Source organism: Theropithecus gelada, chromosome 8 (assembly GCF_003255815.1).
Source record: "Theropithecus gelada isolate Dixy chromosome 8, Tgel_1.0, whole genome shotgun sequence".
Classification (NCBI taxonomy): Eukaryota; Metazoa; Chordata; class Mammalia; order Primates; family Cercopithecidae; genus Theropithecus; species Theropithecus gelada.
Window position 1 is genome coordinate 93,718,283 of NC_037676.1, and position 21,281 is coordinate 93,739,563.

Genomic DNA, 21,281 nt, shown 5'->3' on the forward strand with positions numbered 1-21,281 from the left:
CTTTCAATGTTTCTTTTGCATGTGTACCCCCAAATGGAATTGTTGGACCATACGGTAATTCTATTTTTGATATTTTGAGGAACCATCATACTGCTTTTTGTATTGGCTATACCATTTTACATTCCCAGCAACAGAACACAAGTGTTGCAATTCCTACATATACTTGCCAAAACTTACTTTGTGTGTGTGTATGTGTGTGTGTGTGTGAGAGAGAGTGATAGTAGTCATCTTAATGGATGTGAGGTGCTCTCTCATTGTAGTTTTGATTTGCATTTTCTTAATGATAAGTGATGTTGAACATCTTTTGATGTACTTATTAGACATTTGTATACCTTCTTTGGAGAGATGTCTATACACATCCTTTGCCCGTTTTTGAATCAGATATTTGTTTTTGTTGAGTTTTGGGAGTTGTCTATCTATTCCGGATATTAACACTTATCAGATATATGATTTGCAAATATTTTCTCCCATTTTGTGGGTTTCCTTTTTATTCTGTTGATAGTGTCTTTAGAAGCACAGATTTTTAAAGTTTTCATGAAGCCCAATTTGTTTAGTTTTTGGTGCCCATGCTTTTCGTGTCATATTAAAAATAGCACTGCCTAATCTGATGTTGTGATGCTTTTGCTCCATGTTTTCTTCTAAGAATTTTATAATTTCGGGTCTCATATTTAGATCTTTGAACCATTTTGATTAATTTTTGTATATGGTGTTAGGTAAGGGTCCAACTTCATTCATTTGCATATGCATATACAATTTTCCCTGCACCATTTGTTGAAAAGACTGTCCTTTCCTTCATTGAATGGTCGTGTACGCTTGCCAAAAATCATGTGACCATGTATGCATGGGGTTATTTCTGGGCTATTTTATTCTATTGGTCTATATATCTTTTTGTGCCAGTACCACACTGCTTTGATTCCTATAGCTTTTTTAGTAAGTTTTGAAATCAGAAAGTATGAATACTTCAGCTTTGTTCTTCTCAAGACCTCTGGTCACATAGAGGTTTTTTCTCCCATATCTCCGAATAGGACTGAATTGTTTTCCTAATGTCATCAGCAATTTAACTCTTTCCCCCGAACCTGAATATATTACTCAGCATACAACACAGGGCTCTTTAACATTTCAGGCCCCACCCAAACAACTTTTCAGATTTTACCATCCAGTCACCTATATCATTCTTCTTCATGGTCCTAGTTAACAGTCCCCTTTACCAACATCATCATTTCACATCTCTTTATGCAATCTTTTAGGATGTGAACTGTATCGTGAGAAGCTGTGTATTCTACAACAGTGCTGTGCCTAACTCTTAGTAGGTATTCGATAAATATTAATTGAATGGACCAATAAGTGATTTGGTATAATGTAAAAGCCAGATACCAGACAAACCAACATAACCTAAAATGCATTCTATATTCTATTCACTTGGCTAATATAATTGTTACCTACATACTCTTTGTTATTTTAAAATATTTGAAGGCTACTTGCAAAAAAAAAATTGGCCTGAAATCTGAGATACATTCAATTAATGTGGAACACATGGTGTTTACAGAAGCATTACCAACTAGTATCATGCTAGTGAATCTTGATAATGTATGTCAGAGGATTTCAGCAATAGCCCGCAACAACAGCATTACTACAAATAGCTGAACTATACTGCATGAAATTAATTTCCTCGTGAAATATTGCATGGCCAGGTTTTTGGGAGTTGGCTAGCTAGATTAGAAATATTATCATCCATATTACTGGTAAAAGGAGATGATGTGGCTGTTTATTAAGTAATTAGCTTTAAAAATCCTTGATTTTTAAATTGATATCAAATTTAAATACTGGGTCTCCAAGCACAAGATTCTAGGAAAGCCCCATTTCACATACTTCAGTTTGAAGATAAACATGGTTCAATCTATGCGCCCCTCTTGCAAAGCTTGTGTTGCTTGTGTACTTGTGACCTTTGAGCTGTGTACACCAGCCTCTGTATGCCAGATTCCTAATGTCAGTGTGAATAAGCTACTAAAATTTGAGTGGTGGGAAAAGAGGCAGTTCTTAAATCTCTCCTCCCCATTCTCTGCTAGTTCCCCTTCCTTTACTACTTCTCTTCTTCCTCTTCCCTCTTAACACGTCTGCCATTGTCTTGGGTAATGAAGAAGTTTGTCATTCAGAAGAGAGAAATTTCTCCTCAGTTAAACCTCATATGTTTTTAATCATCCTTCATATGCCCAGTGGTTTGTATCAGAAATGAGGTCTTTAAGGAACTTGACCTTTCAGAGTCAAGAACTCTCCATGTTAAAGATTTATCTTTTGGTAGGAGGATTTTTTTTTAAAAGTATAATGATGTATACAAGTAGAATGTTACAATATACATTCTATATATTTTGAGTCTTTAGATATTTTAAAAGAGCATAATTCATCTTTTCTCATTTGCATTGCAAGTAGGTTCCCATGTTTTTTAATACTTGAAATGGTTGAACTCTTTTTATATCTTGAACTTCTTCTGGACTTTTTTGTTTGTAACTTTTAAATTGTGGAAATGACAAAGAAGCTGCTACTAGAAGATGGTGGTTTAGCTTGACGCAGTATGGTAGGTGACCAGTTAAGGTTAGGTAACCTTTGTTTCCCAGGCAGGGCAAATCATTTAACCCTCTCAGTAGGCACTGGAGTTTAGGAAACGAGTGGAAAACAGAAGGTAAAATGATGATGGTCTATACAAGTCCTCAAGATTACTTGGCATACTGATGCAAATTTTCCAACATTCCAAGTATGCATAAATTCCATGTACGCACACTGGTTTTGCCACTTCACAGACTTGTATTCTACATTTGGCCTAAATGAAAATTCAACTCTGGTTTTCATCATACCTCAGTAATATGCTAATTTCATCCTCGTGGCTTGTAAGAGTCAATGTCATAAGTTGGAACTAACTTATTAGTAGAGAAATTGGGAATAATTGGTTCAATGTTTTTCATAGATGATTGTGTTTTCAGGATGAAAACCAACTGACCACAGATCAAAAGTTGCAAAAAAAAAAAAAAAATCACCATGTTCCACTTGTGCCAACACAATTGATTGCTTGGGTATTTCCCTCAGAACATCTCTCTTTGACAAATACAGTCACTAAAAAATTGTTAGTAGCAGAAGCTGCTGCTTTGCATCCTGAGTTGGCAGTAACAGATTGCCTGAAATCCACATTGGCACCCCATATTCTTTTCTTTATTATGTATTGAGTAAAAGGTGGCTGCTAAACTGTAAACAATTTAAATACATTTCCTTCTGCATTAGACTCTTTTAAGTTTTACAGAGTTAGAAAATGTAGTGTGGCCCTTTCTACGTTTTCGAAACTGGTGACTGGTTTTCCATACAAGGTAAATACGTATGACGTCCCCTGTTGTTCTTCCTACATCATAGGTTAAGCATTTTATAGGTTTCGAAGCCCTTGCATATATTATTTGACATTCACCTTACACAACTCTACAAAATAAGGCAAAATTAACTCTAATAATTTATAGATGATAATGAGGCTTGGAGAAATTCAGTAGGTTTTCTGTGATCATAAACCTAAGATATGGTAGAACTTGGATCAGAATATAGGTTCAAATTTTCAGATTTGAGCCCAGGAAAATCCACTGTAATTCAGGTTCAGAGCATTATTGCTTTTGGCCAAGGGGTTATTGTATTATGATCAAAATAAAGAAATAGTATATTTTGCAATTTATGCTCTAGTGGTGCCAGATATCACTTTATATTTCTCATTTTCATCACTGTGACCTCTTGATAAAAGGAGATCTCATTGTTATCCTTCCCTCTGATTTCTTTAAGAGTTAATCTCATTTGCCAACTATATATATATGTATATTTTGAGACAGGGTCTCACTCTGTCACCCAGGTTGGCATGCAGTAGTGTGACCACAGCTTACTGCAACCTCTTCCTCCTGGGCTCAAATCATCCTTTCACCTCAGCCTCCTAAGTAACTGGTACTACAGGAACTCGCTGCCACACTCACCACTAATTTTGGTTTTTTTTTTTTTTTTTTTTTTTTTTCTTTTTAGGAGACATGGTTTCACACGTTGCCCAGGCTTGTCTTAAAGTTCTTGGCTCACATGAGCCTCCTGCCTCGACCTCCCAAAGTGCTGGGATTAGGGCTTGCCAACAAGAATTTTAAGACCTGGCCTAAATATTGTAATTAACACATTAAGAGGTTATATCAGCATGACCTCTTTTGTTTCCATTTTCTAGTGCTTATACTTGTGAATGTAATTTAGCATTACTTTCAAAATGGTAAATTTTACTTTTTGCAGTTTCTATGACAGAGTTTACACAGTTGCATTAAGCCAAAGTGTGGGTCATCTTCTGAAATCTCTCTGGCAAAGGAAGAACACTCATTATTGAAGTATCAGGAGTTAGAAGAGGCCAGGTGTAGTGGCTCACACCTGTAATTCCAGTACTTTGGGAGGCCAGGGCAGCAGGATTGTTTGAGCCCAAGATTTTGAAACCAGCTTAGGTAGCACAGTGAGATCCTGTCTGAAAGAAAGAAAGGAAGGAAGGAAGGAAGGAAGGAAGGAAGGAAGGAAGGAAGGAAGGAAGGAAGGAAGGAAGGAAGGAAGAGCCAGGCATTTGTCTGTAGTCGCAGCTATTCAGGAGGCTAAAATGGGAGGATCACTTGAGCCTGGGGGGTGGAGGTTGCAGTGAGACATGGTCATGCCACTGTACTCCAGCCTGGGTGACAGAGTGAGACCTTATCTTTAAAAAAAAAGAAAAAAGAGAAGAGTTTTGCTGCTTCCTGTCATTCCTGTCAACTTTTGCCCAGCAGAGTTCAATGCACAGCTTCTGCATAGAGGTGATGATTCTGTCTGGTCATGAAATGGTTTTGAGATGGAGGATGATGCTATGAAGAGTAAGGAAATATTGAAGGACAATGATTTTTATACTGATTTCTGGGCTTCTTAAGACATGTTTCTTTACCCTATCTGTCTTTTGCAGTGCCACATATACAAATGAGTCCTAATGTTTTCTTATTAAATATTGGCCCTTAATAATTATGCCTAGTGTTCCACTATTGGAACGTAAGCTTGTGGGAATTATTTATATCCTACTGCTCAAGGTCATCACCAAGGTCTGATTTTTCACAAAATAAATTTGCTGCCTCTGGCATAAATGGGTTACTACTTGACCGAGTATCTGGTCAAAGAGTATGTTCCCATTTCTCAGAACCCGGGAGAATCTTGAGGAATGGCTTTCTCTCTTCAATGCTTTTGAAGTTTTATGCCTACTGGGTATAAAGTAGTGAATCATGTATTTTCCTTTTTAAATTTTTAAATTACAGATATAGTAATGCAAATTTGATTTCTCATCCACATAGACCCATATATTAAACTGATTTGAGTGTATTTCCCTTTTTTGAAACACAGGATTAGGAAAAGAGAAAAGTCTAAATTTAGAAAAAATACTGTGTTAATTTTAATTGAGATACTGGCATTGTACCTAATAACATTTGAAACCTTTGAAACCTCTTGGGACCTAACAATGTGCTCAGGGAAACTCAAGATATTGTATATATACAATGTAAGAAACTTGTTACACGTCAGTTCCCTATGATTCTATCAAATGAAAATGAAAATGTGTCAGACATTAACCCCTCTGGGAACTTTGGGGAGTTTCATCTGAAAGTTCATCTCACTCCTCCCTTCTCCTCTTAGGTGGCCATGTTTGTGCTGCAACTGGGCAGTGCCACATTCGTGGTCACGGAGCCTGTGATCAGTGCAATGACAACTGGGGCTGCCACCCATGTGGTGACTTCGCAAGTCAAATATCTCTTGGGAATGAAAATGCCGTATATATCTGGACCACTTGGATTCTTTTATGTGAGTTTTTCATATGTTTTCATACATATCTTTTGAATGTGCAAGTTTCACAAAGTAGAATTTGGTTAATTACAATATTGAGATTTTTCTGTATTAAAGCAACTTGGGTTTAAATAAAATCTTATAGGATATTTTGAGTGTGACTTAAGGTGTGAAACTAATTTAGTGAGTAATTTCTACTAATCTTGGAAATTATTCCTTGTAATGAATACTTGAATATGAGCTAATTTGGGGGCATAAGTAGAAAAAAAAAAACTAGAGTTTTTTGTGAGCCAGGTATTGTTGCCAACTTCTAATGGAAGTCATCCACTGGAATTATGGTCCAGTTTAACAATAGTGCACTCCTCCACATTCTTTCAGTATTGCAAACCCTGGTATGGATTAAATCAGAGGCCTGGTCGAAATTGGTGTCTAGAGCCTCAGTAGCAGACAATCAGTTATTAAAAACCACCTGAACCTGAGAAACAGAGCAGCACCTGGCCATTTGCAACACATTTTTCTAACAACACTCCTTTGTTCTTGGGTTTGTTTTTGAAGTGGACCTAAAATCTGTAACCGCTCAAGAACTCATATCCTATTAGAGGTTTATTTTTTAAAAAGTCTTGTTAATGAATTTGATGACAACCAAACTTTGTTTTGTTTAACTTTATGCATTGCTGTATACTAAATAACATTAATTTTTGTTTCATAATGAGAGTATTGTCATTCTTAATTTTCTTAAATATTAATGGCTGGAAGGAGCTCAATGAATGGAGTATGGTAATTTATCTATGTGTTATTGAGGTTGTTTCTGGCATTTCTGTATTATACATGGCCCCACGAGGATCCTCTTTATTTGCATATTAATCTCTGCAGCATTGATTGTTTCAGTAGCGTAAATTCCTATAACAGAATTATTAGGTCAAAGGGGTATAAATTTCAATATGAAAAGTTGTATCCATTAATATTTTACTCTGACCTTATCATTGTCAACTCTGGTTATGGCTATTTTTTAAATGACCATTTGATATGTGAAAAAAATGGTATCACTTGTCTAAGTGTGTTTCTCTGATTAGTTGGTAAAGTAGTCAATAAAAAGCAATTGGCAACACAGACCTGGAAACTGGTTCTGAATTTCTATTTCTTAGATAATATCCTGCTCAATGATTCATTCATTGTAAGAATGATTAACACTAAAACAAGAACACTGGAACTGGGTCTGGAAGCAACATAATTCCAAGCTCCAGCTCAAACAAAAGCAGACCAAAGTAGCTGTAAGCTGTCAGGTGACTGGTTGAAAGATTAAGACTTTCAGTGACAGCAGGTCTACACGACAGAACCAAAGCAGTGATAGTTTCTGTCTTGACCTTTCACCTGGAAATGGCCTGCTTGTCCGCACATGTGCAGCTTAAAGACATGACTGTCCATTACCACTTGGCCTCTTGAATCATATCTGCATACACAAACAATCATCATTTTTTTTTTCTAGTTGTGTTCAAGAAGCAGGGTAGCCTGCTGTGAGAATGACATTGGTCTTTCAGCTTGTTTCTCTGGTGGCGTTGTGTATAAACTTCTATTAAACCCTTCAGTTAAAGGGTGTTGTGTGTGATTTTGTTTTTCATTTTGTTTTTTTGTGAGGTAAACTGCAAGCTACTTTAGCCTAGTCTTGTAAGTCAACACTGTGGGACTTTTTGGAGGTGTTTCTTTTTTTTTTCTTGAGACGAAGTCTCGCTTGTCACCAGGCTGGAGTGCAGTGGCACGATCTTGGCTCACTGCAATCTCCGCCTCCTGGGAACCCTGGGAACCCAAGCGATTCTCCTGCCTCAGCCTCCTGAGTAACTGGGACTACCGGTGCATGCCACCATGCCCAGCTAATTTTTGTATTTTTAGTAGACAGGGTTTCACCATGTTGGCCAGGTGGAGGTCTTTCTTCAAAACTTTATGGTGAAACGGAATCAGATTTGGGCATATTTTTAGACTGCTGGCTTTAAAATCACGTTACTCCGTTGATAGAAATTGCTATGCTTTGTGTTGATGGAAAATGAAAAAAAAAAAGTTGCTCTTGCTTTTCAATATCACAGAGTCCTGTACTGTGAGGCTGTTAGGTGGGAATGGTGCTTTGGTTCTTTGCCAAGGTTTCAAATGGATGTTGATATTACAATGCCAAAAATTCTGGTGATCTGAGTGTTAGATTAAGAAATAAATCTTACATCATGCACAGCTTGCACTGGGATATTGAGAAGTGCACTTTGGTGTACATAGGCTGAGAGAATCTGATGATGGCTACACTTGCCCCTGGATTATTATAAGTGTTGCAGAAAGAAGCAGAGCTGAACTCAGCAAGGATGTAGAGCAGAGGATATCATACAGGCCTTGGCTAGCATGTCAAAGAACCTACAGCAAAATGAGTTGACAATTTGCGTGACTTTTCACTCTTTGACATGCATCCTGCCTCTGAGTTTTCACAATTGTTATATCCTTTTAGAAAGCAATTCAGGCTGATGAGAGATAAAGCACATGTTACTGATATTCTTGGAACATAAATTGGATATCTAGAATATTTAAGACTCTTGCACAATGAGCCAGTTATGATTCCTGATAGTCTCAGGTGGGCTACTCATTTTTGTCAAAAGAATCCAGTTTTAGCCAATCAAAATATCCATTGATTATTCTTAGGTTGAGGTTTGCAGATTGCGGTCTCTTTATTCTGCCACGATGTGGTTTCTACAGTGTCTTCCTCCCAGGGGATGTCTGATTCTGTACTATTCAGAGAATCTCATTCCCTAGTTGAATTGGATGAGTATGAACAGCTAATATTTCCATCTCTTTGGTTGCTCTGGGGTGGCAGGTGTCCTTGCCACAATGAAATATTTTTAGGGAGCAATTTGAATCAGATACCGGTAGGGATTTGTGCTCAGTTCTGCCCCCTTAGATGATAGATAACAGACTTCTCATAGGCTTGAGGGATAAACATGCCATAATGCCTTCCCCTTTTCTACATCTGGCACGAGGAACACACGCCCCCACTCCAGCAAAGCTCAGGTGGTTGGGCTGCTCTTTCTCTTCTAGCTGAAAGTTGTTAAAGAGTTTCCTCAGGCGAGGAGTTCTTCCAGAGTGTTAAACATTACTAAGGCTTTCCCCTAGAACTCTGAATGCCCTTTGAGAATTTCTAGGGTCCGCATATTCAAAGGGAGCCTCCACAATGACTGTCATGACCCTACTATATCGCTAAGAAGAGTGGATATAATTAGGCCTAACTTACCCTTTTATTTAGCCTTCCTAAATTCCTTCACAGGTAACTCTTTACTTTTTAAATTTGTTCTTAAAGTTTTATCTCTAGATTCATATACTTCTGATTAAACTATCTTTCTTTTAGTATTATGGCTGGTTCTTAGTAAACTTTAAAGATTACATCAATGCATTCTTTTTCAGGTATACATTGGGGAAAAAATTTTTTTTTCTCTGAGGTAACTTTTAGCTTTTGTTAGTTCATTAGGGCTCATACAATCAGGTAGACACTGATTTTTTTTTTTCGTTAGAAAGAGGAAACAGGGGAAAGAACTTTAGAATCATAGAAACCAGTCTTCAGACCACAGCTCTAGCCATAACTTGGAGCTAATGACCCAGTGTCTTTGATTTCCAGTTGTCTTGTCTGTTTTGTACACTGATGATAATTATACTTCTTGGAATTCATTTCCAAAATGAAAAGCATTGAACACAGGTGTTCATTAAATGGAAGTCACTATCTTTCTCACTAGTAGTTAATAGTTCAATGTAACAAATTATGAATTTTTTTAAGTGCCACTTAAGTAATAGATACTAATGCTTTTCCTCTATAGAGGACCCTTAATCAGATTTTTAAAAAAGACTAAATAACAAAACGAACTTATATGTATTTTAATGACTTAAGAATGGCTTGAACATTTATAAAACCTTTAGAAACAAATATATATTTTGTTAGTGGGGGTTGATCATTACAATTAAAGAAAAGCTATGTTTTTTAGTTTATTTTTATTTATAAATGTTTTCAACAGTTCAGCTCAAATCTCCCTCAGCAGTTATAAACCCATTTAATAAATTATGAACAGTGTTGCAATATCTTTTAAAAAAAGCAGAAACAATAATGTTATAAGGGTCACTTCTGTCTTGGGATCCTGGCTCAGAAGTTAAATTGTTCTATTCTTGGCTTCCTTTAAATTCAGATATTTGACCAGTAAGTTGGTTCCTTGTACAGATAAGTAGAAAAAGTTTAATTCTTATTTACAAAAAAAATTTTAAATTGAGGAATGATGAAGTATCTTTTTATCAGAAAGGATGTTTTCCTCCAAAAGGCACAATAAAAATTACAAAAATTCCTAGTTTGTATTAGCACATGTGGGTTTCTTTGAGATGGCGTCAGTATCTCAGCCTGCAGCAGCCTATGATAAATTTGGCAAGGATACTTTCATTGGCATGGCTTTATATGAGCACTGCTCTAAATAATTATGTACAGTTATGTACACTAAACCCAAGAGCAAAAGACAAGCTTGGCAATATATTCAGCCATCCTTCTTGGAAGTTTTTATTTCCTTCCTTATAAATGGGTAGTTTCAGAACTGGGAAACAGTTTAATTCCCACCCCAATCCCTGAAGTACAAGCAAAGTACTTTTCTAGTTTGTACTGCAAAGACTGCAAAGGAGGAACCAAGAACATTAATAAAATGGGATAGAAATGTCAGAAGGAAGTCAGAGCCAATGAAACCTTTTCTTTTATAGAGAATGAGATCACAATTAAATATGTATAAATGGGGTTTATAGGTGGAGAACAAATCTACTTTGTAGACTTAGGCCCTGTGGGATTTCCGAATCAAGAACACGCTTTGATGGTTTGTGAAAGCTCACAGTTTCTCTGCAGATATTGTGACATCTCTATTGTGAATTGCAGGAATGTTCAGTATGCCCTGAAAAATGGACAGAACAAATTAAAGCGGAGAGAAAAAGAATGTTCATCTGTAACTTGATTCAATCAGTGATGCAGGGGATAGAAGATGTGGCAGGTTTAATTTGGATACGAAATAAGTATATGGAAATTTGTAGCCAAGGTTACTTTAGGATTCTAAATCAGAGAGCAAATATTTTTGCAACTCCACCATCTTAGGCTAAGCTCTCTCTATCTCTCACAATTCACTGAAAAATGCATCACCACAAAATCCAGTGCTCAAGTAATTCAAATTAAACTAATTTACCAAACAAGAGATGACTGGATGCCACCTGGACCTTGGAATGCCTGGTTGTATGTTTGGTCCAAGTGAGTGTTGTATACTCATGATGTCTTTGGCTATTTAATATACCACACTTCCCTTAGACCACATTTGTTCTGAGACTTATTGTATCCCTTGAAATAATAGCAAATGGATTTATTCCCAGTGTATCATATAGTTATTGATGAGAAATTAGGGTATAATCATGTAAAAAACTACCAGAATGTTGGTTGGTTTTTCTTCTGTCTTTTGGTTTTTTTTTTTTTTTTGTACTGATAAAAATACAGCCTGTGGTTAATATCCAATTTAATCTTTTTCTTGTCTCTTTTCTTTTCTTTCTTTCTTTTTTTTTTTTTTTTTAGGAGGTATAAAAAAAAAAAAAAAAAAGGAGGCTGGAGTGCAGTGGTGCCATCTCGGCTCCCTGCAACCTCCACCTCCCGGGTTCAAGGGTTCAAGCAATTCTCGTGCCTCAGCCTCCGGAGTAGCTGGGATTGCAGATGTGCACAACCATGCCTGGGTAATTTTTGTATTTTTAGTAGAGGTGGGGTTTTGCCTTGTAGGCCAGGCTTGTCTTGAACTCCTGGCATCATGTGATCTGCCCACCTTGGCCTCCCAAAATGCTGGGATTACAGGCATGAGCCACTGTACCCAGCCTATATTTTTCTTGTTTTTCTATTTATGTTCACTACTTTAGAGGGAGGTGGGATTTGAGGGGCTTGATCTTATCAATACCTATTCTAAAATGTTTAATGATATGTAATGATATAGGCAAAGTTGATAAGAGACATCACATTCTTATGAACAAGGAGGACTTGTGCAAACATCAAGTTTTAAAGGATCAGAGTTGGTTTTAGGTGCCCCTGAGCAGGAATTTAGATCTGCTTGGACATAGGATTCAAATGTAATGAGCTTGAAAGCAAGTTGGGGTGGGGAGAGGGCATGCCTGGGCAATCATGACTCATGTTTAAAGGTTCCAAGGATGTGAAAGCTGCCTTAATTGTCCAACAGAATAATCAGAATAATCTGGAGGGACTTTACAAGCTACACATGAGTAGGAAGAGATCAACATGCATCCTTGATTAAAGAACCGCTAGAATAGATTTACTCAACAAATTGATCACCTCACAGGCATTGAGGATACAGTTGACAATAAAATTTTTGTTCCCATGGAATTTTATTGAAACACTGAGGAAGGATGCAAAGTATGGGGAGAGGAGACAAACAAATTGGCAAATAAAGTAATCTCAGATAGTGTTAATGAAGGAAACAAGGCAGTGTGACTGAAGGTGGGCAATGTGGTCAAGTGACAGGGTTGGGTCTGCTTAGATAAGATGGCCTGGGAAACCTTTTCTGGGGACATGGCTTTTGAGTGGAGGCTAGAAGGGTGAGAGAGACCCAGCCATAGAATGATTTAAGAGTATTCTACGAAGAAAGAGCAGCAAATGCTAATTCCCTAAGGTAGATACAAACTTGGCATGTTGGAAAGACAGAATGTGTTTGCTTCTAAGTTTCTTTCCGGTGGAATTTCAGAAATTTTGTGATTCTATTTCATTAACTCCTGAGGTTTGGCTATAAGACCAGACCCTACTCTTGTTTTATATGTGTAGCTGGCAGAATATAGGTTTAATAGTGAGACAAGACCAAGAACTACACGCCAGCTCCATTGTTCAATTTCTGTGTGGCCTTAAGCAATTTAGCTAACCTCTCCAAGTCTTATTTTCCTCATGCATTAAATGGAAATAATAATACTCACCTTGCATTAATTAAGAAATTAAATGAATCACCGTGTATAAGATGGCCAGCATAGAGCCTGAAAGTGTTAATTCCCCTACTCTTCTAGGAAGTGACTAAGTTTAAACAGTTTCCCCATTCCTTCTTCCTGAGTTCCCCCTGCACCACCCTCCATCTGCCTGTGATAGGGAAAATTGTGAAAATTCCTCTCCCTTCAGGAATGGAGGGTGAGGGCACTGTATAGATACAGGTAGGCTTTCACCAAATACGTTTATGTTAAGAAAGGCCATGGTCTGTGTACTAACAGCTTTCAGAATCAACTTGGAAGGCTTATTGCTTCCCTTGTACTAACGTGACTCTGCTGCTGATGTTGAAGGCACAAGGCTGGAGGGTGAGAAGAGCTTGTATGCCTGAGAAGCAGCCAGGTGCCATTGAGTACCACCACTAAAACCCCAAATCTAAGACTTCATGCTCCACAATAGTCTCCTCTTCAAAGAGATAGCATCTTCCCTCCATAACCCAAGGGAAAAGGAACCAGCAGGGAGATTTGGAAAAATTCTTTGCTGGACAGAAAAAATCATGAGAGAGGCATTGGTAAAACGTGCACGTGTTTGTCTAGGGTTGAGGGGACCTGTGTCAAAATCCTGATTTTGTCACGCACAAGCCAAGTCACCTGGGGCAGGACAGTAGTCTTTGGAGCCTTGGTTTCTATTTCTGCAGAATATATGTGTGGAACTGGTTGATTTTTAAGGTTTTTTTCTGGTGCTGACAAGTGTCTTCTGAACATTTCCTTTGTTAGGCACTTTAGTTGTAATCCTCACCACAAATATTAACTATGCCTAATTGTCCTTTGGTAGATGCTCGTTCAGTTGGCTGTCTCTCTTAACAGTACTGATCACTTGGTAATTATTATTAAAAACTTTCTGTTTTGTTTCTTTTTGTGTTTTAGAATACTTCTACCTCAGCTAACATGAAAAGAGGGGAATTTGCTAGGGTCTGTGATTCTAAGAACAAAAGCTTGGAATCCTGTCTGCCCTCTGTATTAGCTTGCTATGGCTGCCACAATAAACTGTCACAGACGAAGTCACTTAAACAACATAAATTTAATTTCTCCCAGTTCTGGAGGCTGGAGATTCACAATCCATGTGCTGGCAGGACTGGTTTCTTTTGAGGCCTCCCTGCTTGGCTTGCAAGTGGCCTCCCTCTTGCTGCTTCCTCACATGGTGGAATCCCTGGGCATGCACAGCCCCTGTGTCTGTGTGTCCTGATTCTTAGGAGGACGCCAATCACATTGGATTAGGGCCCACCCTAATGGCTTCCTTTTAACTTAATTACTTCTTTAGAGACCCTGTCTCCAAATAGAGTCACACTCTGAAGTACTGGGGGTTAGGATTTGAACATATGAATATTGAGGGAACACAAGTCAGCCCATAATACTCTCTTTGAGCTGTCTCAGAAGTGAGCAGCATTAGATTTGGTGCTGGCGTCTTATGGCTACTGCAACTTGTTATCACAAATCTAGTGGTTTAACAAAACAAATTTATTCCCACATTTCTGGAAGACACTTCAAAATCAAGGTCTCATCTGGTCCACGCTCCCTCTGGAGATTCTAGGGGAGAATCCATCCTTGCCATTTCAGCTTCTGCTGGCTCCTGGCATTCCTTGGCTTGTGGCTGCATCATGCCAACTTCTACCTCTGTCTTCACATGGCCTTCCCCGCTGTTTGTTCTTCTCTCCTGTCTCTTACAAAGATACTGATCATGGGATTTAGGGCCAACCCAGGTAATTGTAGGTGCTCTCATCTTGCGATCGATCCTTTACTTAATTACATCTGCAAAGACCTTATTTTTCCAAATAAAGTCACAGTCACAGGCACTGGAGTTTAGAATGTAGACTTTTTTTTTTTTGGCGGGGTGTGGGGGGCTACAATTCACTCACTACAGTAACCCAACCGTGTATGGTGAGGAGGGTTTATGTTTTTGCTTGTTTTTTGTTTGTTTGTTTTAAAATTAGAATGAGACTGAAGTTATCCATGTGATGCAATCAGTAAATAAAATTAACACCACATTTCAAAGCTATTTCAGGGCTGTGACTACCACTCAGTGCTCTGTGTTGTGAGATGAGGCTTCTGATAGAAGTACCATCTAAATGGATAGATTATTAATAAATTTTACTCAACATAGGACTTTACAGTAGATACAATGAGTAAAATAATTTATTCAGTGGTGCTACTGTTGTCTTATTTTAATATACACTCATTTTGAGACATAGAAAACAGTTCATATTTTTAGACACCTATCTATATACTGATTATGCCAAATGCACTTTCAAACCAAAGTTTGCACATGTGTTAGCTGGCATATATGGATGTTACCATTGTTTCTGGAGATAGTTCTGGTTTTGTGGTTGATGACTGACTCAAAGTCATATATTGGGAATTAAGAATTGTAGATTGCAGATTAGTAGTTTATATCTACTATTAAAATAGTGTGCTGATAGATTTACCACAGTGTGCTAATTTGGCTAATGCTCTGTTGTTTCTCTAGTCAAACAGAAACTTATTTATCACAGATCTTTAGTGCCAAGATAGTGTAGGAATGATAAACAATGCTACTAAAGGGTTATGTGTTGTTTTCACATAGAAATATTTATTCAAATAATCTTTTTGGTCCCTTTATGGATAATTCAAAAATGTATTCATCATTACTAGTGAATAATTATTATCAGTAATATCATTATGCTCTAAAAATATTTAAATACTTTTTTCTCATGTACATTTTATTACAGCAAAACCTAGACCAACCAGAATGCCGAGGAAAAGAATGTTTTGATTAATAGAATTTTCTGGTTAATAAAGTATTGAGCAGAAAGTTTATTTAATTTTTAATACTTGTTAATATTTTCTAAACATATAAGATCTTTCTATTTGTATTACGAAATTTAACAGAGTGGATAAACTTTGTATTTTTTTTTTTTTACTGCATAGGTATTTCTTTACAGTGCCTTGTTTAGAAATTTATGACAGTCGTGCAATGAGAATTCAATGTCTGTGGCCCCAGGGAGACCTTTATTTATCTTTTCTTAACTAAATACTGAATATAAACTTTTTCAGCCTTGATGTTGCTTCATTTTTATAAAATTAAAATTTGACTATATCAAAGATGGATTACTTAAAATTACTGCAATGGTAGCTTGAATATTTGGCTCAATGTCTTGCACATGATAGAACTTCAATAAACAAGTTGAATAAATGAATACTTGATAACTGCAAATCCCCCTAATATGATGTAACCCAAGTATTGGTAGTGAGAAGAGTCTGGATCCTTTCTCTTCTTGTTATTCTACTTATTCAAGGTAAAATCTACGCCTATTTACAGACTTATTGTTACTATTACTATGCTAGACCCAAGTATTCATTCATTCAACAATATTTATTGAGTATCCACTTTTTTCTGAGACACCATTCTAGAAGTTGAGAATCCATCATTGAATAAAAAAGCTTATAAAGAAAGGCAAATTAGATAAAACACATTATATAAATATATTTTTATGTGTGTGTGTGTGTGTAAATGTCTATGAAGTACTTTAGAAAAAAGCCTCACCTCTAAAGAAAATAATGAGAAGCAATACATGTGCTGTGGGTAGGTGATTTATCTCAAGATGGATTGTTTATGCATATTGATATTTTTTCATTTTATATTATATTAAATGGTAAATTTAAACAACCAATATTACAGTCTCAAAATGAGCTGAACTCTCAATATGTAATGAACTAATATTATAGTTTTATTAAACTGACTGGGCAGTTCTGGTTAGATAGCTTACTTTTTTATCCATACAGATATAAATATTATCTTTGCTTCTCTGAGATCTGGGGAGAAAATGTTGATCCTCAATAAGAATTTTTATCTACTGGAGCTCAGTGCATGATAGTGTATTCAGATGACTGGATTTATACCAGAAATTAGAAATTTAATGTGTGCTTAGGATGCCTGGAACTCTATTAAATGAGCATATGTAAATAGGTGTGTGTGCGTGTGTGCATGTCTATCCTTAGCCCCATTCCTATTTCTTTTTCCATATGCCACCCATCTATCATGAGCCTGTTTTAGCTTGTGATTCTCTCTGTGGGTCCACATGACAGTCATTAGAATGACACTCCTCACCAGCCTCCTTTCCTATTGTGTTCTTCATGCTGGTTGTAATGAGCTATCCACCCCCGTGTTCTTCTGGAGCATCTTGTGAGATGTGCTTTGCTTGATGAGCTGTAGTTTAATCCAGACAGACAATAAAAACCCTAGGGGGGTTTCTCATTCCATTCATTCTGGGGTGGTCATTTTTATTACTGCAAACACATGTTCTCAAAATGCACACTACAGCAAATTTTGTATGGCTTGGAAGTTTTGCATATTTCTACTCTTTCTTATACAGACAGTGTCATGGCATACTTTTAATACCCTATAAAACAGCAGAAAAGATATTCTCTAAATTCTTTAAAAAACTTGGATGTTTGTCTTCTTCTTGACAAATCGTCTAAATAATATTCTCGATTTTATCCTCAAATCATGAAAAATCATCAGAAAGCATTTGGACAATTTGTTTTTTGATATCGTCTCTATCCCCATTCCCTGTAGAATATTTCTCATTTTGGATTTTTATCCTGGGATTGATTGAGTAGTGGGCAACTTTAAGTAATGAACTCTGTTCCTTCTGTAGAAGTCCTGTGAACAGTTATCGTCCACAACATAGAGACAGAGAGGAAAAATGTCATCTGCATCTAAGATAACGATGATATTGTAGTACCTACTTTTGTTTTCAAGTAACATGGAATAAAATAGAATTATGTGAAAAAGATAATAAGTAAAGCTTCCTGACCCCTAATGTGTTTATTAATGTATCTGATTACATAACTAGTGGTTTTTTGTTATTGTCCCTTTAACTATATGGATAAAAGGGGGTCTGGATAGCCTGCATTATCCTAATTCTTTTCACCCAGTGAGGCTCCATTTAATTGAGTACATTTTCTTTATCCTAATTCTATTATCCTAATTCTTTTCAGCCAGTGAGGCTCCACTTAATTGAGTACATTTTCTTTGCTCAAAAGAGTTAACATGTTAATGATAAAATTCAATATGCAGAATTCAGGCTCAACCTGATGCACCACCTTTATACCAGGTGCTTTTGATCCTTGGGCCAGATGGGCTGAGTTTTTTGAGGAGGAAACCTACTAAGCAGAATTTTATGATATTCTAAGGAATATAGTCCATATAAATTCTTTTGACTCACTATCTATATTATGTTTTGACTCAATATTTTGAGTTGTGGTCAAATTATATTTAATATGCTAGATAGAAAGGACAAAGAACACAAAAAAGTTAGGCTACTATAAGAATAACCTGTGTGCCAGAATAAAACTAATCTTTATCACCTGAAACTAGACTTGACCAATTCACTGTGGACAAATAGAAATGAAGTTATAAAAACCAGATTCAGCATGTTCAAGAGAAGGAGAAGTTAAGAGACATTTTGAAAATAAGCATATAAGGACAATTTAAAACCCTAAAGTTATTGAAGTGATATATTTTCAGAAGAGAAAACATGGAAGATACAAATAAGCTCTTATGCAGAGCTGTTAACATTCCAGATACATTCATACATATTTAGAAGCATGAAATTTTATTTCATCAAAAGTAATATCTATATTAACTTTCTAGGGCTTTCAAAACAAATATCACAGACTGGGTGGTTTAAACAACAGAACTTTATTTCTTACAGTCCTGGAGACTGTGATCGAGAAGTCTAGATCAAGGTGATGGCAATTTTGGTCTCTTCTTAAGGCCTCTCCCCTTGGCTTGTAGATGGTGGCCTTCTCCTTGTGTCCTGACATGGTATTTCCTCTGTACAAGGTTCATGTCTGTGTTCTAACCTCTTCTCATAAGGATGCCAGTCATTTTGGATTAGGGCCCACCCATATGACCTCATTTTACCTTAATCACCTCTTTAAAGGCCCTATTTGCAGTATAGTCACATTCTGATGCACTGGGGGTTCAGACTTCAACATATGAACTCGGAGGGGGCCACACAACTGAGCCCATAACAATGTCAAACCATGCACATTTATTTGAAACTTTTCTTCTCCCACTTAGCATTATAACAGGAAGGTCTTTCCATGTCAATAAATATACATTTTGTCTAAAATAATGAATTTAATGGATGTAGACTATTATATGTATACATGTAACCTAGAGAATTCAACCAGTTCTCTTTTGTTTTACTCTTTAAATGGTTTCCATTTTCAATGCTGTTTTAAACAATGTTTCAGTGAATATATTTGTAACAAGGTCTTTTCACATGAGCTTAATTATGTTCATAGCTTAATATTTTGAAGTAGAATTGCTAAGGCAAACAATAGAGCAGTTCAAAAGTGTTTATTTTATTTTTTCAGCTTTATTGAGATATAATTGACAGATAAAAATTGTATATGTTCAAAATGTACAATGTGATGTTTTGATGTATATATACATTGTGAAATGATTTCCACACTCAAGCTAATTAACATGTGTATTGCCTTCAAAGGCTTCCTATACACGTTATCAGATCACCAAAGGATTACAACAATTTATACTCACGAGGGCATGTAAAAGAGTTCCCATTTCTTCCCCCATATTACACATTTAAATTATTATTATTTAAGCATCATTAATAATATGATAAAAGAAAAAATGCTTTCTTATTGTTTGAATTTACAGTTCTTTGATTACTAGTGTGATTGAGCTCTTTGTTCATATGTTTATTCACCATTTATATTTCTTTTGTTATCTGTTTATGTCCTCTGCTAATTTTAAAATCTTTATTTTCTATGACTTCAGGTTTTACATTTAACCTCTTTTAATCTAGAATTTATTTTATTCTGCTTAGTTTTTGTTTAAATATGATATATTGGATAATCTTTAATATTGGATAATGCAACTGTTATGTGTTTCTGGGTTTTTATTGTTTTAAAATTTTTCATATATATATACACACATATATATGTTATATGTTTTTAAGTTAGAGACCCTCTTTCTATATATTAATATATATATTTAATTAATATGTATTTAATATATATTTAATTAATATGTATTAATATATATATTTAATACACACACAATATTAATTAAATATATATTAAATACACACACACACACACACACACACATATATTTAAGCTAGAGATGGGATCTCCTTCTGTTGCCCAGGCTGGAATGTAGTGGTGCAATCATAGCTCACTGTAACCTAGAATTCCTGGGCTCAAGGGATCCCCCCGCTCCAGCAGGCTCTTAGGTAGCTAGGACTACAGGGGCATGCCACCACACCCAGCTAATTTTTTAAATTTTTCATAGGGAAAGAGTCATGCTATATTGCCCAGGCTGGTTTCAAACTCCTGGCTTCAAGCGATCCTCCTGTCTCAGCTTCCCACAGTGCTAGGTGGTGAGCCACCGCACCCAGCTTTTTCTTATATATTTTGTTATTAGTATCATGTTTTGACTTATTATAAATATACTTTTATGTTTGTTAGTATAAACCCATAAATATTTTCTTGCAACATTTTCTAATATATTCTGTGCGTTTAATATTCTGTATGAATTTGAGAACCACTATGTTAAATTTCCAGACAACAAAATTCCAGTTGAGTTTCCTTATATCAAACATTCATGTAGAGGATAGATTGTATTTGGCTGGCTATTATTATTCAGCACCTAATTTAGGGTTCTTTAAAATCTCAACCTATCTTTTTCGTGTTAGTAGATTAGATACTTACATAACTATCAATAACATTCTAAGTTGTTGAACAAAGAGTTATTGGCACTTAATTGAAACATAGCCTTTGATTTTAAAAAGGGCTTTAATATTGTTCTTTTGGTTGATTTTACTCTTACATTGATCCTACCTTTTCTGCCACATCAGATCATCCCAAATTACCAAGATTGTGTGTTTGATGTTAATGTATTATACTTTCTTCCTAGTTTCAGGCAAATTCTTTGATGTAGGTATAACTTCAAGCAGGGCTACACACTTTTAAAGACAAATAGTTGTATTGATTTCTTGACCATACTTTTCAGGAAGTCATGCACCCCTCCCCTCACATTCTACACTCTAAGTTTTACAAATATGCCCTTTAGGCAGAATATCTTCCGTCAGGTTTCTTCCTCTTACTCCCTCTATCATCTATAACCTGGCCTGGCCAATTCCCATTTATCTTCTTTGAGAAGCCCCCCCCCCAACTGCCCACTACCACTCAAAACCCTAAGTCATATATTTCAGGTGCCCTTTCCATGTCCATAGCACTGTATGCATTAATTTGTTGTTTTACTTAGCAATTCCTACACTAGACCATGAGCTCTGTGAATACTGAAGCAATGTCTAAATTTTTTACTATGTAGACCTTGCAGTGGGCATGGTGCTTGGTATAAAGTAAGTAACAATAAACAAGTAAGT

The 21,281-nt window shown here is 36.3% G+C and overlaps 1 protein-coding gene across 4 annotated transcripts in view; it reads left to right on the forward strand.

Moving 5' to 3' along the window:
• SLC26A7 (solute carrier family 26 member 7) overlaps positions 1–21,281 on the forward strand; it is a 204,774-nt gene that overhangs the window by 113,439 nt on the left and 70,054 nt on the right. For all 4 annotated transcript variants that reach the window (XM_025394155.1, XM_025394153.1, XM_025394157.1 and 1 more), the window contains one exon: positions 5,686–5,850. In XM_025394155.1, the coding sequence (XP_025249940.1) occupies positions 5,686–5,850 (165 nt within the window). The remainder of the gene's footprint in view (positions 1–5,685; positions 5,851–21,281) is intronic.